The sequence below is a fragment of the Mustela lutreola genome, chromosome 8 (assembly GCF_030435805.1).
Source record: "Mustela lutreola isolate mMusLut2 chromosome 8, mMusLut2.pri, whole genome shotgun sequence".
NCBI lineage: Eukaryota > Metazoa > Chordata > Mammalia > Carnivora > Mustelidae > Mustela > Mustela lutreola.
In genome coordinates this window covers 138098987-138119622 of record NC_081297.1, presented here as the reverse complement: position 1 = coordinate 138119622, position 20636 = coordinate 138098987, and the positions used below count along the sequence as shown (strand labels likewise).

The following is a 20636-nucleotide window of genomic DNA, read 5'->3' as shown; positions in this document are numbered from 1 at the left end:
CTTTACTCCAGTGGGGTTTTCCCCACCAAGCCACCCCTGCCCCACCTCTGTCCCCTGGCCCTCTGCTTCTCCCCAGCCACCCGTCCTCTGGGAGGCCAGCCTCCCCCACACAGAGGTCTCCCGCTGTCCCGCCAGTGTGGGCTGACTTTTTACAGCAGATACTGGTGCTGAAATGGGTCTCCCCTCTCTCTCCTTGCCGGCAGTTGCCCCGACAGGAGATGCTCGCACTCAGTGGTGCCCCGGACAGCATCCTGCAAGGAATCCCGGGCCCTCTGTGTCCTGCTTCTCCTGGTGTTGCTGTGGCAATGCAGCTGGGCGTGGTACTGATTCCTTCTGCCAGGCTCATGCCTGGCCTGCCACCCCTTAGTTTCTTCTGGATTTCTTTTGGGACATTTTTTCCCCTGCATCCCTGTTTGAGAAACCAACCCCATGGAGACTTTTTTCTTGTGTCTTGGGATGGGGGCAAGGGGTGCAGAACACAGAGAATGTTCTTTTCCTGGTTCTGTTGAAGGCTGACAAGCAGAGAGCTATGAATCCCAGCAGGCCCTGACTGTCAGGAGTGACGATGGCCCTGGCTGAGTCACTGGAATGCCCTCTCCTCCCAGAAGCTCTCCGGCATCCTTTTGGTCCCGGTGGCACAGAGTGAGTGGGGGACGAGCAGGTAAGATCATCACCCGTGTCCGAGCTTTGGGACCAGTAAAGGCAAGTGTGGCATCTACCTAAGATATAAGGAGGAATTCTTGATGAGTGGCCAGTGGTCACTGAATCTGACGCTCAGACCCTTCACTCTGAGGAGAGGAATGTTCCAGTCGTTGGGACCATCAGCCGGTCATCTTTAAGTCACTACATCGAAACACTTGAAACCTGGACTTCGTAGCTGCCAAACCAAGTTATCGTGGTGAGAGCATATTTGTGACTTGCTTTCAAGGGAGCGTCCATGCCTGTCCCCTGTCCCCTCTTCACTCCGAACCCAGCCCCCGTCCCATTCTTGTCATTCACTCCCGTCCCCACAGAAGTTGGGACCCTCCAGAACTCCCCAAAGAGCATGTTCATGGCGCTCGGATTTTCTGCCTTCCTGGGGAAGCGGGCTTTGCTGCTATGGCTCCCCATGATGGATTTATTCGTGGTGGCGAGGTGTGTTGGACGAAACTAAAGAGACTGGAAATTTATGTAGAGGGTTGAAGAATGTGCGCGCTCGTGCTTATGTTTAATGGGACCATTTTCAAAAGCCCCTGAACCCTGAAGCCAAGACAGCGTTTGATATCTCGTGTTTAAATATTTGTGCTTCCAGGGAGCCTGATTCAGCTTTTATCCATTCTCGTCCCCTTCCTGGCTGTGTCTCCTCGTGCAGGCGTCTTCCTTTTCATTTCTTTCGTGACTGAAACGGTGACAGTTGCATTACACGTTACGGTGTTTCATCCTGAGTCTTTGGGAGAGCATATCCAGAGATAAGCCGTGGTGTCCTCGTTTTGCAGGTGGAGAAATTGAGATATGCACAGTATGGTCTAATTTTATGTGAGATGAGGTCGGGTTGGGAGCTTGTGGGTCTCAGTTTCCCCGTACCCCCTCTTGCTTCTCTCTGAAAGCGGAATTTCCTCATGACAGCCCTGTGAGCTTTGGGGCAGGATAATTCTCCGTTGTGGTGGCCACCTTGTGCCTCGTAGGGGGTCGGCAGCAGCCCTGCCTCTGCCTGCCCCCAGGAGTGACCACCGGAAAGGACTCCAGACTTTATCGGACGTTCTGGGCAGGGCAGCGGGGGTCACGTTTGTCTCGAATGGAGAAGCTTAGATCCTGGTCATCAGAGACGGAGAGTTAATTGGTCTGAGGTGGGGTTGGGGCATAGGGTGTAGTTTAAAGATCTTTCAGGTGTTTCTGGTGTACTAGAAGGGTAAGGAATCTCTGTTCTCGAGGTCGAATCCCATCGGCCTGAGCCTGAGTTAACTCCTGGGTGATGTGGTGGGTGGGGTGGGGAAGAAGTCCTGAGGACCAGAGGTCATTGTCCTGAGAGCCTGCAGAGGAGAGACGAGGGTACCAGAACTTCATTTTTCTTCCCTTCCACCGGCTCCCCTGGCCTCTTTCCCCCCCACACCCCACTTTTTACTTTAAAGTAATTCTAGACTCCTAGGAAGTTTCAAAAGCAGTGCACAGTCAACAGAACTGAGTTTGGAACTAGCTGATTAGAGTGATGGAGGTTCCAGAAGCTGTGTCCTGGGAGCAAGGGCTGTGAGTGGTTTCATTAGGTGTAGGCTGCTGGAGGGAACGTGCTTGTCCTGCCATCCTGCCAGGACAGAGCAGGCTGGGGTGGGTGTTAGGAAGCCGATTTCAACTCAGGGAAGGCTGCGCTTCCGTCAAAGATACTCCCAGAGGCATGAACCCTTCATTCGTGAACTCATTCATGGATTTCATCCCAGCACTGTTCTGGGAGGCTAGATGACTTTCTGTATGGGACGGCCTAGAGCTGGGGTTCTCAATCTTTGTCAGATTGCTGAAGCTTGGAGCGTAGCCCAGCCCGAGGGAGCCAGCCCTGCCTGGTAGCCTTGAGCACTCCCTTAAAGAGATAAGTGACTTCGTGTCCTGTAATTCACGGTACAGCCCACTGGGGTGCCAAGGAACCCTGTTTGGGAAGCTCAGCTCTAGAGACCGTCTCTGTTGTGATTGGAAGGCAGTGGGCCCAGCGCCGCATTCTGCTCTTGGTGTTACCCGCTCTGTACTCCATGACCTCCTGCAGGACGTGTTCTGGCCCTTGGGTTACTTTCCGTCCCCTCCTGCCACCACTTTCCCAGGTCGCCTGGGGCTGAAGGGCGGAGCCAGGGTTCATGTCCGGAGCCTGTGCTCTTGACTGCTCAGAGGAGGTGGGCCATAAGGTTCCCTTCCATTCTGCCAGACTTCACTTCTTGGGATGGTGTCCCAGCTGGGGCCCTTGTTACAGACGCTCCCTGGTCTCAGCCCAGCCAGGTGCCCCTACCCTGAGACGTCTGGCGAGAACCTTTCTAGCTTCAAGCGATTGCTTGTCAGTCTAAGATCCCTGACTGTCAGTTTTTCCTTTCGGGATGTATTTCTTTCCTCTCTCTTGTCACCATTTGTCACTGTCTCCCAGAGTGGGGGTCGGGGACTCACTGTTTGCCTGTTTGAGCCGATCGCCCTTTCTCTCGTCCTCAAAATGTAATTGCAAAGAGCCTTAATGGTTTCCAAGTGATGAAAGCCCCATAAACCGATTAAAAAGGCCTTAATAAAACCGTCTCAAGTTATTTTCCGCAGCTGCAAACTATGTCCTTTGGTTTCTAACGACCCCCCAAGAGATCGGGGTGATTTTTCTTTTCCACGTGGTCTGAAGCACGAGGAAGGGCCTCTTCCATCTGTCTGACCGCCTGCCCTGTGTTCTTTGCTTTTCAGACAATCCACGTTGCGATCGTCTGTGCCGGGTATAACGCCAGCCGCGATGTCGTCACCTTGGTCAAGTCCGTCCTGTTCCACAGGTAAGCGCAGCCGTGGTGCTCCGTGGGCTGGTGCAGAAGGCTTGGGCGCACGTCTTGTGTGTGACTCGTGCGTGTGACCGCGGCCTGTAGGCCCCCTCAGGGGTAGTGAGGTGCAGAAGAACAACATTTCTCATCAGTCATCAAAGCTGCTGTGAAAGTGTGATTTTTGTCTGAAACCTGGCAGAGAATTTTGTGTTAATAATGTTTAACAGCAACAATGAGGTGCTGTCCCATGTTGTTGAGGATTGTAGGTCTTAGACCTAACGGGAGCTTCAGGGACGCTGCAGATTTGAGGCTTCCATTCCTTTGCTGGCCTTCCCTTGCCTGGCGGTCACCAGACCTCTCTGTGTCCACACCCCTGTGGACAGGTTGTGTGATGGACTGAATGTGTCCCCCTAAAATTGATATGTTGCAGCCCTCGCCCCAGTAACTCAGAATGTGAATTGTATTTGGAGGTTGGCCTTTAAAGAGGTAATTCAATCAAATTGGGGCATTACAAATACACTGTAGTCCTGTGTGACTGGTGTCCTGATACAGAGAGGGCATTGGGACACAGCCTTACACAGAGGACACGGGGAGAAGACGCCCACCTCCAAGCCCAGGAGCGGGGGCCTCAGGAGACCCCATCCCTGCCGGCACCTGATGTCAGACTTCAAACCACCAGAACCATAGAAACTAAGTTTCTGTAGTTTCTGCATGGTAGTCTGTTAGGACAGCTGTAGCAAACTCTAAAGGTTGCTTACTCTAGTCCATCGTAGCCCGTCCCACATCTGGGCATTTCTAACCATCAGAAAGTCCTGCCTTATATGAAGCCGAAATTTTCCAACCCGTAGCTGATGTCTGTGGGTCCTAGTGGGTCCCCATGGAGACAGCCCTGCAAAGGATGGGTTCCTCCTCCACCTGGAAGTGATTCTGCCTCTCCCAAGTCATCTCTTACCCAAGTTAAACTCCTGTCATTTGCTTCTGCTTTTTGACAGGAACTTTCTTCTGTGTTTTCACTGTTCAGCTTGATTGATATCTAGACCTATTGGTGTATCCAGAATTGAGTTTGTAGTTCTAGCCAGTGTCTTTGGCTCTTTTCTAACATTCTTACCAAGGGTTTAGATGAAGCTTATCCATGGCTGTAGCCAAGATCCAGGAAGTCCTGAGCAGTAGAAACAGTGGTGAAAAGCTCTTAGAGCTCAATGAAACAAAGACCAATGTGCATTTACTGACGGTTGGTTCTGCTTTCTCTCCCAGACCCCACCACCCAGCCACTCTGTGATGCACTTGCAGGTTCTCCCTCTCATATTGTTAATTCCATCCCTTTGTCTTTACCCCTGTTGTACCTGGCACCGGGGGTCTGCGCGTTCTCTCTCCTCCTCTTCCTTCTAGTCCCCACAGACCTGGCCTCTAAGGCCAGGTGATATTTCAGAAAGGCACATCTGATGTCTTCAAACTTTTCACTGGCTTCTTGTCATGGAGGGGAGAGAATCGAGCTTCTTGTCCACGGGACACAGACCATCGGGACCTGCTGTCATTCTCAGCATGCTTGCTCTCTCTTCCCCTTGCTGGGACTTGGCTCTCCAGCAACACTGACCTGCTTCTAGCTTCCACCGTCTCCTGGGTGTGCCCCGCCCGTTTCCCCGGTGCTGCTCTGTTTGTCCCTTGTCTCCCTCCTCCCTCCTCTTACCCAACTTCGCAAACTTCTTATCCTTTTAACAGAAGGCCCACCTGTACCTGAAAGTCTGGGCTAGGGCTCCCCTTCTCCCAGCCCATAATGCCCTGCAGCTTTCTATCACGGCACTTAGTACATTGTCTTTTATTTATTCACATTTGTGTGTTTAGTAGAATATGGGAGTTGTGGGGACAGAAACCATTCCTTATGTTTCTATATTCTCCATATCTTAGGGATGGACTTCACAAGTGTCCGATGCCCAGTCAATGTTTATTTGTTTAACTAGTGAATCTGGAAAGCACCATTAATCAATAACCTGAAGATATATTTATTCCACCAGTTAACTAATAGATATGCGTCAGACCTGGTGCCACACTCATGCCACTCTATACTGAGTGACTTTCAGCAGGTCCTTTTAACCCTTCAGACGTTAGTTCTTAGGTTATTTAACTTTTGCTGTGAATCTATACACCCCAGAATTTAGTAGGTTGAGGACAAGATTTATTCACTCCATTGTTTGTACTGAACTCATCCGGGCCGGGTCTTTTCCGGGTGCCCTGCTGTGCTGATAGTCAACAAGCAGATCCGCTCCCCACCCAGGAGTGGAGGGATTCCCTGCCTCCACCCCTCAAACCCAGAATGGGGAAAGAAGAGAAATGAGTAATCACCAGGTCACAGAACAGTGTCAGCTAGTGGTAGGGGCTGTCCGTTCCCTCCTCTTAGCTCTGTGTGGTTGGCATCGGGATTCCAGCTGCAGGTCGCAGGAGGGGATGGAAACACTGAATAAAGAATGACTAAGCGGGGCTCAACCTCATCTTCTGATTTAAAGTGAGAGGCTCTTTGTCTACCGCCATCGCCCCTGTGCTGTTTTTAAGACTCCTTGTACGGGTTCTTGCAGCCTTCATGTAATGCTTGAAACCAGGCGTTTTGTCTGCGAACACTGAATTAGATGAGTGGTTCTCAACCTTTTTTGTGTTTATTTCTTGCCACCACTAAAGAACTCTGATCCCTCCTTGACTTGCTGGGGGTGGAGGAATGCCCCCTTTTTAGAAAAGAGTATTTGCATGATTACAGATAGTCACTTGTGCTATTTTCCATTATAGCAAATTTTAAAGCCATAAAAACATTCGGGTGTTGTTGGGCATAAATAGTATCACTGTTGCTTTCAGCTACAAATCAAATAATTTCAGTAGTTGCTGAAACCCTAAGGAATCCCATGGAGCATAAACTTTTACTCCTACAGTCACTGTGTAGCACAAAGATGTTACATTTAAAGAGTAGTAGTAGATTTATAATTGGCCGCTGATGGCATATCCACACTTTCGTGGAGGCACTGGGGAGTTGAGAAGAAAGCAGATTCTTAGTATGCATTTGGAAAATTCTGCATGCCCCGTCAGGGACTACTTGATCTTGGTCCATGTGACCAGTTCAGTCCCTCCCATCCTTGAAATTCGACAGATGACCATGTCTGTGAATTGATGTGCTGGCGATCCTGACTTGAGATATCAAGACAAAAGGACTTTTGAAAGACTTTTCGCTCAGAAAGTCTGTCTATAAATAGCTTCATTGGTTTCGAAGCACATTACGGGGATTAACCAATATGTGATTATAAAATGCTTTGGCAAATGAAGTACCTTTCTAAGGCTAATAATAATAGAATAATAGTGGTAGGGTGCTTCTTTTGGCTTTCACTGTCAATTACAGCAATTAGATTTATTTTCCAGACAAGATTTTCAGCAACTTTTCATTTAAGGCTTGCTTTGTTACATCCAATCCTTTTTACTTCTGCAGTATACCTGGTGACAGTGGGCATGCTCTAGTTTAAAAGATCGTAAAAGAACGATACCCAGGTACTCTTAACATACTCCTACCAGAACTGGAAATTGCCATAATCTTTTGGGAAAGAGATTTAATGGTGTCAATGCCCAAGACCTTGACCCTGTATGACTACTTCAGGGACTCTGTCCTTGAAGGATAATCCAGACTATCAGAAATGCTTTTATGACACACTGTTTATCATCCTAAAAATTTGAATAATACTTAGAAAACAGTAAGGCTAAGTAGTGGAACAGCCTTTTTTTTTTTTTTTTTTTTTTAAGATTTTATTTATTTATTTGACAGAGATCACAAACAGACAGAGAGGCAGGCAGAGAGAAACAGAGAGAGAGGAGGAAGCAGGCTCCCTGCTGAGCAGAGCCCGATGCAGGGCTTGACCCCAGCACCCTGGGATCATGACCTGAGCCAAAGGCAGAGGCTTTAACCCACTGAACCACCCAGGCACCCCGGAACAGCCTTTTGTAGTAAGCCATGTTCTTGGTTTATATGTCTGAATGCGGACAAATTATATTTTCTATTTTACGATGTAAGGGACAACATAGTTGAAAACACATGCATGACATTATCCCACTATGTAAGCACAGACCATGTGAACACGGTCAAAATACCAGTGGCAGAAAAACTGGCAGAGACCGTATTTAGAAATGGAGTTCTTTGTGTTGTTTGGGGAGAAGGAGAAATAAAGGTGAACTTGTTTCTGTCTCCTCGTGACGTGTGTTTTTGGTCATCTCATTACACAAGCTCTGCGATGAAGGAAAAGGGTAGGTGAGAAAAACTAAATACAAAAATACATGTGAACGAGGGTTTATGTCATAGAAAATAGCACAGTATAGGCCTGTGTGCCCTCTATGGAAGGATGTTTAAAAAAAAATTGGGGGGGCATAACTCCAACTCCCAATAGCAAATCAACTGGGAAGCATAGTTCCTCTTCAAGGAAACGGAGCTTTTTTAGTGAACAGAGGAAAAAATAAAATTACTTAGCAGCTAGGTGTTTACCTCCTAGGCAGGAAGGTGGGCCAGCTTGTAAAAATTTAATATTTGTTTGCGAGGATGATCATCTTATTCTCACATTCTGCAGCCCTGTTGGCAGGAGGAAGCTGGGTGATTTGCCTTACTTTGCACATCAAGCAGCTGGGTTTTTTGATTGTCTGTTTTTTTAAACTTCACTTTTGCCCCTGAAGAACACGGAGGATAAAACAGCGTATTTGTGCCTAGCATCTGCCTCTAATTGTGTTATTGCTTATTCAGGCTTCAACTTATTGAAGAAGCTGTTTCTAGATTGTGATGGGAAGAACCTAGGATTTGAATAAAACAGACAAACAGAGATAGGCTCTGTACTTTCTAGAGCTTTGGTTTGTGCCCTAACCTCTCTGTCCCCTAACCTCTGACTGTCATCAGAGATAATCTGTGTGAGACATTTTTCTGTTTTGTGTATTGAACAAATACGAACCTAGCTGTCTATTCTAAGTGTTTTTCAGATATTAATGCATTTCAGATATTAATGCATTTCATGCTTCCATGACTCCATGAGGTGAGAACTATAATTATCCCCATTTTACAGACAATGAAGCTGAGAATCCATGGATTAAGTCGTAGCTCAGGGCTGCAGAGAGGATGCTAGAGCTGGCTTTGTATCCAGTCTAACTTCAGAGTCTGAGCTCTCCATTGTAAAAAGTTACTATTTTGGGCGCCTGGGTGGCTCAGTGGGTTAAGCCTCTGCCTTCGGCTCAGGTTTTGATCTTGGGGTCCTGGGATCTCTCTGCTCAGCAGGGAGCCTGCTTTCCCCCCCCCCCCTCTCTCCCTGCCTACTTGTGATCTCTGTCAAATAAATAAATAAAATCTTTAAAAAATTTTTTTTAAAAATCTTAAAAAAAAAGTCACTATTTTGAGTATCATTATTATTTTTTCTATTTTGAATCATCGTTTTGGGTGACCCAGTAGAGAACTGGTATCATTACTGGGATTTCTGTCATCATCCCTTCACCAGAGTGTGTATTTTTGAGGTGCTGAGCATGAAGTAAATAGTGGTTTTAAAGGCTTGGGAGGGGTTGGCTCTGTCGGTTGAGCCTCCGACTCTTGATCTCACCTCTGGTCTTGATCTTAGCTCTGTGAAGTGGGTAAGTTCATTAGTGTGATTGTGGTGATTAATTCACAGTATAAACATATATAGATATATCCCCTTAAATGTTTATAATATATTTAATGTATACCTTAAATTTATACAGTTTTTGGCAATTACACCTCAGTAAAGTTAGGGAAAAGCGAAGGTGCCGTGGGCATGTGATGTCTTTGAACAGGTAAGGAGGGCATCTATGCGATTTGGTCCTGCAGGTACATAAGACCAAAGACAACTGTTCTGTGTAGTTCAGATACCAGCGTCCCGTAGGCCATCGTGTTTGATCTTCATCCCAGTCTGGTACAGTACATGCCCTTATCCCCACAAATGGATGAGGAAACTGAGGCTCACAGAGGTTCAATAGCTTGTTCAAGGTCACAGGGGAGTCCTTGATACTCCTGGGATTCTAACCTTGGCTCTCTCAAAGCCTGGAGGCCTTTTGATTGATTGATTGATTGATTTTTGAAAGCTGCTCTGTTCTTCCCCCATGGAAAGCTTTTCTGCTGTGATACTCACTTGTCCTTGAATCTTCTCACATTATCGGTGCCACTTGTCCTCCCTCAAACCAAGAGCTCACACCAAAAAACCCTCCTTCTGGCTGCTGTGTATTTCTGCAGTGAGTTCTATTAAATCTCTAAGTGTAACAGATTCACTGAGCATTGGAGGTGCTGTCACAGCCTCTTTCTTTTTCTAAAATTGCAGTTCCATTGTAAACTTAATAATTAAGGATTATTTCAGCTCAGATGTCCCTGTATATTTTAATAAAAGCAGACCCTGGATTGCCCTGTAGGGGCTGTGGCACATTCCTGACAAGATAAGAACGGAAAAGCAGGGAGAAAGCTGGGGTTTAATCATCTTTGCTCTCTGTATTACCATATTTATTGCATCCCAACCTGGAACAGGGGAGCAGTTAAGGAAACCAGAGGCAGCAGGAGCATCGCTCATTATGAGCAAAGTCTGCAGGCTCTTCCGAAGATAAAACATGCACTTGCTTCTTTCTTTGTTGTCAAAGTGTGATCTAGTCTGAATATAGACCAGACTTAATGTCTGTATTGTTCAGACCCCGGCAGGCTACGGGGCACCTGTTGTATATGAAGGTGTGCTGGCCCGCTCACGTAGAAGCCTTTTCTCTTGGGCTTAAAGCTGCGCTCCCAAAATGCATATAATTGGTGACTGGTATAAAAGACTATTTTAGGTGTTGTACAGAAATAAAATTAAATAACATCAAATCCTGTATCGAGAAAATTATCTTTTTTTTTTTTTTTCCCCGTGAACAAGAAGAAATTCTGAAGATGTTTTTATCCCTCCCCTGGTGAGGTTCAGTTGGTGTAAATATGTCCGTAACATCTGTCTCTCACCTGCTAATCTCCCTGTGAACAGAAGAGAATAGGTGGGAAGCTCTTGGCCTTTGGCTGATTTTGGAATCATTAAAACTATTTCTTACCTTCCCGAGCGAGGAAGTGATTTTAAAAAGACGACTCAGAAGTCACACATGGAGGATGAAATAGCCTCGCAGTTAGCTCTGAGTTCTGAGCTAGAGGACGTCTTCTCAGACGCGGGCCTGGTAGGATGTCCTTTCACATGTGGGCACAGTCAGGCTCTTTTCTGTCCTTATTAGTGGGGTTTCCCTTCCAGTAGAAGCCAGCCTTGACGGCAGCCGGCCTTCCCAACATGGCGGACCATTCGCTGTACAGCGCAGCTCCCCAGGCAACGGAGCCCAGAAACCCCTGAGCACACCGGGTCTCTTCCATCCCCCAAACTCACAGGCCACTTCCCAGCTCCAGCAAATGAGTGAGCATTGGAATTTAATTCACATTCTGTAACAATCACTCTTCACATGTGTGCAGTCTGTTGGTTTTTAGTATTTGCGGACTTGCCCAACCCTCACAGCTCCCTGATATTAGACCGTTTTCATCACCTCACTAAGAACCCCGTTGTATCCATGAGGAGTCGCTTCTTCCATCCTCTGGCAGCCTCCCTCATCTTTCTGTTCCTGTAGATTTGATTATTCAGGACATTTCATATAATGGAGTCTTACACAGTTTAGTCTTTCGTGATGGCTTCTTTCGCCGGGCACCATGTTTTCAAGGTCCGTCCGCTTCATGGCAGGTGGTGGTGTTTCATTTATTCATGTCACCGGTAATACTCCAGCGCCTGGCTTGACTGCGTTTTGTTTATCCACTCATCACGTGGTGGTCACTGGGGTTGTTTCCATTTCTTGGCAGTTACGGATAATGCTCCTGTGAAGGTTTGGGAGCAAGCTTTGCTGTCCGACTAGGAATGGGACTCCGAGGAGCTCAACAGTGGTGACTTTATTTACGCTCAATTTTGGAAGAGACGCCCAGGACCAGTTTCCAAAAGCGGCTACATCATCTTTCAATTGCACAAGTAGCAAGCGAGGGCTCCAGTCTCCCCACATCCTCACCAACACTTGTTGTCGTCTTAGTTTAGCCACTTCAGTGGCTGTGAAGTGCTCCTTTGTGGTTCTGATTGGCCTTTCCTCATGTCTGATGTTGCTGATCGTCTTTTCTTGTACTTACTGGCCGTCTGTATATCCTCTTTGAGAAATGCCTGTTCAAATCTTTTGCTTAGTTTTTTTTTTTTTTTAAAGATTTATTATTTTTAGAGTAAGAACTGTGCGACTGGGGGAAGAGAACCATCGAGTAGACTCCGTTGAGTGTGGAGCCCAATGTGGGGCTCGATTTCACGATCTGTGAGATCATGACGTGAGCTGAAGCCAAAAGTTGGATGCTTAACTGACTGAGCCACCCAGGCGCCCCGCCTTTGCCCAGTTTTTAATTAGCTTACTTGTCTTTTTATTGTTTGAGATGTAAAAGATTTTTATGTATTAAGGTTACAGTTCCCTTATCAGATAAATCCTTTGCAAATATTTTCTCCGATTCTGAGGTTATCTTTTCTGTTTTCTTGATGGTATCCTTTGAAACATAAATGTTTTTAATTTTGATGAAAACCAGTTTATATTTTCTTTTATGGTTTGTGCTTTGGGCTTTGTGCCTAAGAGACATCGCCAACCCAACGCTAAAAGTTTTACTCCCACATTTTACCAAAGTGCCTTTACTCGTAACACCGGGTAACTATGTTAGACAGGATATTAACTTGTCATATAATTATTAACTTGTCTGTTTATTTATTCTTTCAATAAATAATTACTGGGTGGTTATATCTACAAAGGACTAGTGAAATCTGGGGATAAGTTTATTCAAAAAACACGATTCCAGTGCTAAGACTCCTTCAAGCAGGGAACAGAGACGTGAATTGTCAGTAGACGATAGCATCCCCCAGTGTTTTGAGCCTGGAAATCTGTGGGAGGCACAGGTAAGGGCATGTGACCCAGCGCAATGGCTTCCTCAATGCCATGGTGTCTAAATTGACCAGGGAAGACTAGACACAGTTAGCAAGGCAATGTGAAGGTGGTCCTGCTCCGGAGAGAGACAGCACACACACAAGCCTGCAGGAAAACTTGATTAATCTTTGATATTGCACCCATGGTTAGGCACTGGCCAAGCACTGGGGTTGTAGAGAGAGAAAACAAGAGGACAGGTGCATTGTTAAAGTAGAGAATCTCTGCCCTACACAGGTCACATTCTAGGAGCGGACAGGAGATAGACCTTGAGATGAATTATAGAGATTACCAATACTAAGAAGTGCTAAGAAGAACCAAACAGGGCAGCGCTGTGGGGGAGCCAGAGGGAGGGCACTTTGCGTGGAGCGGCCATGGAGGGCCTCCCTGAGGAAGTGGCCCTTTATTCCTCAGGAAGGAGAGGAATTTGGTCACATGCAGGTCTGGGGGAGAGAATGTTGGACTGCAGGTTGGCTGGAGGAGGGAGGAGGAAGACATGAGTTTGGAGAGGTGGACAGGGTGAGATTATCAAAGATCCTGTTAGCTCCATGAAGGAGGCTGGACTTTACCCATCATATATTGAGCAGGGGATTGTGTGATCATTTTGGAGGGAGTTCAGGGCTCACAGGACAGGATCTGTTGGCGGAAGCCAGCTCAGAGACAGGGGGAGAAGGGGTAAATATATTCATGAGGTCTCACCAGAGAGCAGATACACTCATTGTGCTAACATTTATTAAGTCCATATTCCTTGTGGATCACCGTTCCAAGTGCTTCATACATTTTAACTCAATCTGATTGTAACAACCCCATTTTGCAGATTCTGAAACTGAGACTCCAGAACTACCATGCTTGCCCTATGTCATATCGTTAGTTCATTGACAAACAAGAGAAGCAGCAGCCAGGCAATTTGGCTTCAGAGACCTGTTTGTACTCACCAGACTAAGCAGCCTCTCAGGGCAGGGGATTAATTAGCTGGGGAGGGAGCCCTGGTCATGCTCCTGTTTCTAGCTTGTGAGGCTGGACAAACGGTGTGCCCTTAACCTTGGCAGGGAATTCGGGAGGACGGACATGTGTTCGGGCCCCTATTTATCATGCCTGGGGTGGTTTTGGGGGGCTGGGCTACACCAGCAGATGACAGACCAATGTCTATCCCCATGGCGTTTACATTCTTGAGGAGAGACAGGTTACTAAGCAGCCCCACACATTCTTAGTCAACCTGGGGTTAGAAGAGTTGTAAGTAGGTCCTCTTGATTCTCAGTGGCCCATGGGCACGAGGCTACAACCATCCCATTGGTGGTTGGATTTCTAGATCAAAACTTGAGGGGAACATTCTGGCTTACACAGAAACTTGAAGCAAAGTAGCCTGGGCAGTGTTTTCCAGTGCTTTTGTTGTGGGCCCGAGAGGGGCCATTGACAGGACCCACCTTCTCATGGTGATGCCCAAAGTGGAGGTTAGCAGAGCTGTTCTGGATATTCTGCCTCACGGCAGTGAGATCAAGCTGCAGTGGGTTGTTGAGACTGTCCATGAAGTGGCAGGGTCTTAGTGGTCCCCTGTGCCGGGGGTCTGGTGTGTCCGCTGATCGAGCGTTTTCCTATTCTTCTGATGAGGCACACGGACTCCTTTGACAAAGCAAACAGCTTAGTTTTTCCTTAGAGATGAGCTAAGCGTTTCTCTGGATGCCCCATTCTGGGGAGATGCTTGAAATAGACCAGAGCAAGGGCTTGTAAGGGGAAAGCCTCACACACATGCCGGCAGCATCCTCCTCCGTGGGCCTTTTCCTCTTTCCATGCTGGTCCATCTTCTGCTCTGTAGTTAGATGAATGTCCCAAATTACAACTTTGATCTCCTTCCTGCTCAGCACCCAAATCTCATCTGGCTCTCTTTTTCTTAGTTAATGAAAGTCGTGCATCTTAAGAAGTCACTCACTCTGGCCTTGCCTGCTGTTAGGACTTTGACTTTTTATTTTTATTTTCCTGATTCCTGGCATGCAGTAGGTGTCCAATAAATGTACCTGTATGATCCACCCAAAGAACACTGCCGTTCTTCTTAGACATGCTGTGTACTTTCCTGCCTCTGTTCCTTCCCTTCTTCCATCACATCCTGCACGATGCCTTCCTCCATCTTCTCATCTCCTCTCATCCAAGGGTCTGGTTTAATTGCCACATAGTATGTGCAGACATCCTAGACTCTGCACTGTCGAGAAGTCACCTCTTGCACCCCTGTAACTTTGTGCATGTCCTTGCAGAGCCGTCCTGTACAGTTGTGCAGGTTGTTCACCATCCAACTCAGGGGTGCCCTTCACTTACTGTCCATATCAGTCTGTTTAGATGGCTCTCCGGGAGGTGTGCCATTCCCAAACTTTGCAGTCACGTGAGGTGGCCCAGTGTTAGGGCACACCCATGTTCCAGTGTTTGTGTAGTTATTTGCATTCTCTCCGTGTTTCTGCCAGATTGATAGCTGCACCGAGAGAGGAAAGTGCCAGCTCCTGCGTCACCTAAACCCCCCTCATGCCTCTGATATACTTACTTACTGCTTCATAGCTCTTTGTTGCATATTTCTTCATTCAACTCTTTTTTTTTTTTTTTTTTTTTTTTTTGGTTTATGGATGGAGGAACTAATTGAAATTACTTCATTTGAAGCGTGATGCAAAGCAGTTAAGAAAATCAGTTTCCTAAGTTAGCACTGACAGTGGTTATCCTGGTCTGCTCGGGCTGCTATAACAAAATACCTCAACTGGGGGGCCTCATAGACCACAGAAACTTACTCCTCACAGTCCTGGAGATTGGGAAGTCTGGGATCATGACATCAGCGTGGTCTGATGGTGGGGGGGAGAGGAAGGACTGCTTTCTGGTGACAGACTGCCAGCTTCTCTCTGGGTCCTTCTATGATGGAGGGAGGGTGGGAGCTTTCTAGAGAAAAGAGCCTTTTTTCTAAGGACACCGATCCCTTTCAGGAGGCTTCCACCCTCACGATCTAATCACTTCCCAAAGGCCCCACTTCCTGATACCATCACCTGAGGGGTTATGAATTTGAGTGGGGGCAGGGCACAGACGCTCAGACCACACCGTGGTTCCCATACATTAAAATCCTACACACCAGGCACTTCATGTTGTATCACGGAATCCTTACCGTGCAGTACTGTTTACCTCCTGTTAATGTTCCTGATCTGAAGATCAACAAATTGAGGTCTCAGAAGATGAATGAGCTGCTTGTGGTCACTCGGTTAGTAGTTACGCAGCCAGGGCTCCGACCCAGACGTTCTGAAGCAGCGAGCCCCTGCTCTGCCCCACTGAGGCAGAGAACGGTGACGTTAGTGGGAGCCTAGAAGGAGGGGCTTTGGTCTCCTTTTCCTGTTGCACAAGTGTTTCTTGAGCACCTGTTACATGCCAGGCTCTCTTCTGGGCACCAGGGATGGAGATGAGAACATGGTTTCTGTCCTCAGAGACCTCACAGTAGAGGCAAGGAGCCGCGTGTTTGAAAACGTGTCATGGTATCATGCTACAAATGGTAGGCAGGTGTGGGGGCGCCTGGGTAGCTCAGTGTCGGACTCTTGATCTCAGCTCAGGTTGTGAGTTCAAGGCCCACACTGAGCTCCAGGCTTGGTGTGGAGCCTACTTTAAAAGAGAGAGAGAGAGAAAAGAAAGGGTATTCATGTTTTTCATAGGAGGTGCCAAGTTAGCAGGAAAAAGGGGCCAGGATGAGCTCAAAGAAGGTGTCTGGGAGGAGCTAACTTGAGAAGGGAAGTCTGAAGAGGGACAGGAACCATGCGAACTCTAGGCTGGGCGGTGAGTATCCTCTGGAGAGCACGCACACGGGAAGACAGAGACAGGCGCACAGCGTGATCGTGTTGGAATATACATAGCTTGGTCTGTTTGGTATTGTCACTCTGTGTCTAAAATTATGCATTCCTCCATTGTGGATATGCAAACTGGCAGTTATAAAGACTTTCCTTGGTCCATTCTCGATGCATAAGACTCCACTGTGGCTCCTGTGGGGGGTGGGGAGGCTTGGTGGTGTCAATTCCGGGCCAGAGGCCAGTGACTCTGACCAGCTGCCTTTCACTAACCCTTCAGGTAAGTCACTGGCTGATTAGTACACGACCACTAATCGTCACTCAGGCCATCCAGTAGCTTCTTACAGGGAGGCTTCTAATAGGGCTTCCAAGGAACCTGTGCCCCTTCCCTTGAATAGAGATAGCTTAATGGGGGAATTTGCAGTGTTCAGCCATTGGGTCCCACGGAGAAATTCTGCAGTCCTGACTGTGTCTTCTATTTATTTATCCTGTTTCTCAGCCTTGAGCACCTGTCATGTGTATGGTGGGTTAGCCTTGGATGCTGATTGCCTTTAGGTCTAGACTCATCCACTCAGCTCCGCCTGGCTTTGCCACCCTCACCTTAAACTTGGTGCTTCCAATCCCAAACCCCTCATCTTCCTCCATTGTGCTGCTCTTCCTTGCCTCCCCTGTCCTAGAGACATCACCACCAACCCAGGAGTCGCAGTGTCCCCTTCTGCTGCTTCTGCTTCATTTTCACCCTATCTAAGATCTCTTTTCCTGAAATCCTACTAGGTGTTTCTGCCTCCAACATGGCCTTTGATCAGATCCTCATTTCACATTCCGCCAGTCTCATCTTCCACCTGATGTGTGCGCCTCTGCTCCCCTGATCTGTCCGCTGTCCATCCCTCACCCATCTGTTCGGTCCTTTTATCGAGCTTCTCCCACATTCTCGGCACAGAGCTAGATTACGAGGTGATACCCCAGAGCATGGCTGGCATGGTCCTTGACCTCCCTGAGCTCACAGTTAAGTGTGGATCTAGACGGGACAACAAGCGATCAAAACCGACGGGTGGGTCCATGGTGCTGCGATGACCCTCTGTTAGGAATGGGTCAGCATGGGTAGTCAGGGTACCCTGAGCCAGGCATGGGTAGTCAGGGAAGGACTCTAGGGAAAAATGATGGCAGACCTCAGAACTAGGAGCTGAGTAAGAGATAGATGCCGGCTGCAGAGAGTGAAGGGTAGGAGGAGAGGGGGGCCAGGTCATGAGATCTGTAAGGGCAGCAGTGGTTATCTTACCTTGTCCCCAGCATCCTGCTCATCTCCCAGCAAGTAGTAGGTGCTCAGTGAGTCCTTACCAAATGAGCAAATGCAAGGTCACTTACAGAGCAAGTTGAAGATGCGAAGTCTCAGGTGAAGAGCGGGCGTGGGAAGCCAAAAGAGGGTCTGTGTCTCTAGGACAGGGCTGGGGAGAGGCTCAGGAGGCTGAAAGCTAAGAGGTGAGCCACGTTGCTCCCCACGCCTCGCTGATGAAGTCAGGACTGTTTACTTGGGTGTTTGCTGCTTTCTGCACTCTCTCCTCTCCTCCTCCGCTGCTCTGACCCTAGAGTCCCAGCTAACCACTTCTCCCCACGCGCTGCCGGCTCGCCCTGGGCTCAGGCTGTAGAATCCCAATACTCTCCTTGCATTGTGTCCGCTTTCCCTTTGCTTCCTATCAAATTCCTGTATCTTTTAAGACACAGCTTCCCCAGCTCCTGACCCAGTCAGAATTAACCCCCTTTTTTCCCTTTACTCCCAAAGAGCATTGTGTTGTGTTGTGATTGTTATCAACATTATGTTGATAACATAAAATTATGTGTTTATATCACACTGTGGGTCCTCTGTCCCTCTAACGAGCATGAGCTTCCTAAGGTCATGAGAACCAGGTCATTTGCATCTCTAGATTTCCCAGAGACACTCATTTGTGATATTACAGTTGATGCTGTTATTTCTGCTGGCTCGGTAGTATATATCATAGAAGAAGGCATATCTGCTGTTTATGGTCCTGTGTTCATTTTTGATAGGCATTATATATTAAACTTATCTAATTGACACGGTAGCCTGATAAAGAGATTTTTCTCAACATTTTGCAGAATGAAGCAGCAACAGTGGGAGGGAGAAATGACATGTCCCAAACCCCCACTAATAAATGCCACAAGTGGGATTTGGGTCCATTTCCTTTTGATTCCAGAAGCTTTGCCCTGGTGTCATGCTGCCTGGTACTTTGGGTGCTCCCCCAGTAACGGCTGGTTGAGGTGAACCAATAAAAGCTGTAGGAATATTCAAAGTGAGGGCAAGCTGGTGCTCAGTGATGGGGGGTCCCCAGTGATGCCATCTTGGGTGCCTGGGTTTCTTTGGGGAAGAATACGTAGAAAACAGAACTCCGTACCGTGCTGTAGGAGAAGTATCTTGTCTGTTGCATTCAGCTGGTCTGAAGACTTAATTCTCTGTCCATGTGCTCCTGAAACTAATGCCCAAACATGTAGGTAGTAGAAATAAAGGGTTGTCCACGTTGTTTCATAGGCTCTGTTGAAGGTTTTTAAAGACACAATATGCTAGTAACAGGTTCGGTGGTTGGCTTGAATGGAGTGTTACCAACGATTTGACCCTGTCTGAAATCCTCCGGTGGGATAAGATGCCTGCTCTCCTTTTCAGCTCTGGCATCCTGGTTACCAGCAAGCATTGGGTTGGTAACATGCATGACATCCTTTCACAGGTGCTCTTCGAAACTGACCACGTGGGGCGCCTGGGTGGCTCAGTGGGTTAAAGCCTCTGCCTTCGCCTCGGGTCATGATCCCAGAGTCCTGGGATCGAGCCCCACGTTGGGTTCTCTGCTCAGCAGGGAGCCTGCTTCCTCCTCTCTCTCTGCCTACTTGTGATTTCTGTCTGTCAAATAAATAAATAAAATCTTAAAAAAAAAAAAAAAAAAAAAAAGAAAGAAAGAAAGAAACTGACCCCGTGTTACAAATTGGTAAGAATGTGGGTTTGCATCTGGAACTCCCTCGCTTGTCCCTCCTGACTCCTCTTCCCCCCACTTCTCACAGGCGGAACCCCCTGCATTTCCACCTCATTGCCGATTCCATCGCGGAGCAGATCCTGGCGACGCTCTTCCAGACCTGGATGGTGCCTGCCGTGCGCGTGGACTTCTACAATGCAGATGAGCTCAAGGTACGGGCAGCGAGGTTGCCTTCCCGAGCTCCTCGAGCTGGATGCTTTTCTTGGCTTTGGTCCTGTAGACTGGAAGTGGCAGCAATCTCAGCTTTCAGCTAGGAATGGCCAGGCTGTTTGCCACCCAGATCTGATGTTACTCTGGAAGGCATCCAAGGGGCCACTTCCTCAGGACAGAGTGCATGCTGGTCTGGGCGGTTCTGGCCACTCAGGCTTTCTTTAGAGGGGGAGGCCATTGGCCTGATATGCATCTGAAAGAGGTCTGCAGTGGCTTTGCTACCCAGGGAGCTCAGTACTGAATTCAGCATCAGAGGGGCCTGGGTTTTAATTTGTTGTAGTGTCATTTACTCATCTTAAGATACAAAGTAGTTAATCTACACCTTTGTTGTATCTTTTTTCTCATCAGTAAACAGGTGATTATAATACCAAGCTCATGGGATAATGAGCAGGCAGAAGTGAGAGGATATATGTGAATGTGCTTTAAAAGATTATACTGAGTAAATACTGAACATTGTTTTGGAGTAGAAGGTTTCACCGAATGAGACTCATTTGATCATACCATTTTCTCGCCTAAAATATATCTGTAGTGCCACATTGCCTGGATCAGGGTTGAGATCACAGTCTCAAGAAGTCCTGCTTCTGGTTCTTGACTCTTCCTGTCTCATCTGGGTCCTTCCTGGAAAGTCGTTCTGTTACTGAGCCCTAGAAAACCACCTCCGGTCTCTGCTCTCTCTCTCCTCCGTTTGAGGATTTGCTTATGCTTTTCCTTCTAGCGAACACACCCTTCCACCTACTTTGTCATCACTCCTATTCAAGGACTCTGCTGCATTGCACTTCCTCTGAGAACCTCCCTGACCTCTCCAGGAAAGAGGAGATCTTTGTCTGTCTACTGCTTTAGTTTAGAACCTTTTTTAATGGGAGAGGGGGGAGGGAGCACATCTCACTCTTCTGATTGCTGGTGCACAGTTGGTCCCCTGTAATGCTTATGGATTTAACAAATGGCTGTTGTTAGAGGAACATGTAACTTTGCAGAAATATGTTGATGATGTATCTCCAATCACCTTGGGAAGGACTAAACACCTAGGCATGAGGCTGATTCTAGCAAATTGCTTGTTCCAAATCTCATAAAGCCATTATCTTTTCATTTCAGAGCCATAACATTTTAAATAGATCACAGAGATGCCGGCCGGAGTTTCTGATTTTCCCATA

At 47.5% G+C, this 20636-nt stretch overlaps 1 protein-coding gene across 6 annotated transcripts in view; it reads left to right on the top strand.

Moving 5' to 3' along the window:
* Positions 1–20636, top strand: part of LARGE1 (LARGE xylosyl- and glucuronyltransferase 1) — a 526862-nt gene that overhangs the window by 242898 nt on the left and 263328 nt on the right. For all 6 annotated transcript variants that reach the window (XM_059186798.1, XM_059186795.1, XM_059186796.1 and 3 more), the window contains 2 exons: positions 3394–3476; positions 19304–19427. In XM_059186798.1, the coding sequence (XP_059042781.1) occupies positions 3394–3476; positions 19304–19427 (207 nt within the window). The remainder of the gene's footprint in view (positions 1–3393; positions 3477–19303; positions 19428–20636) is intronic.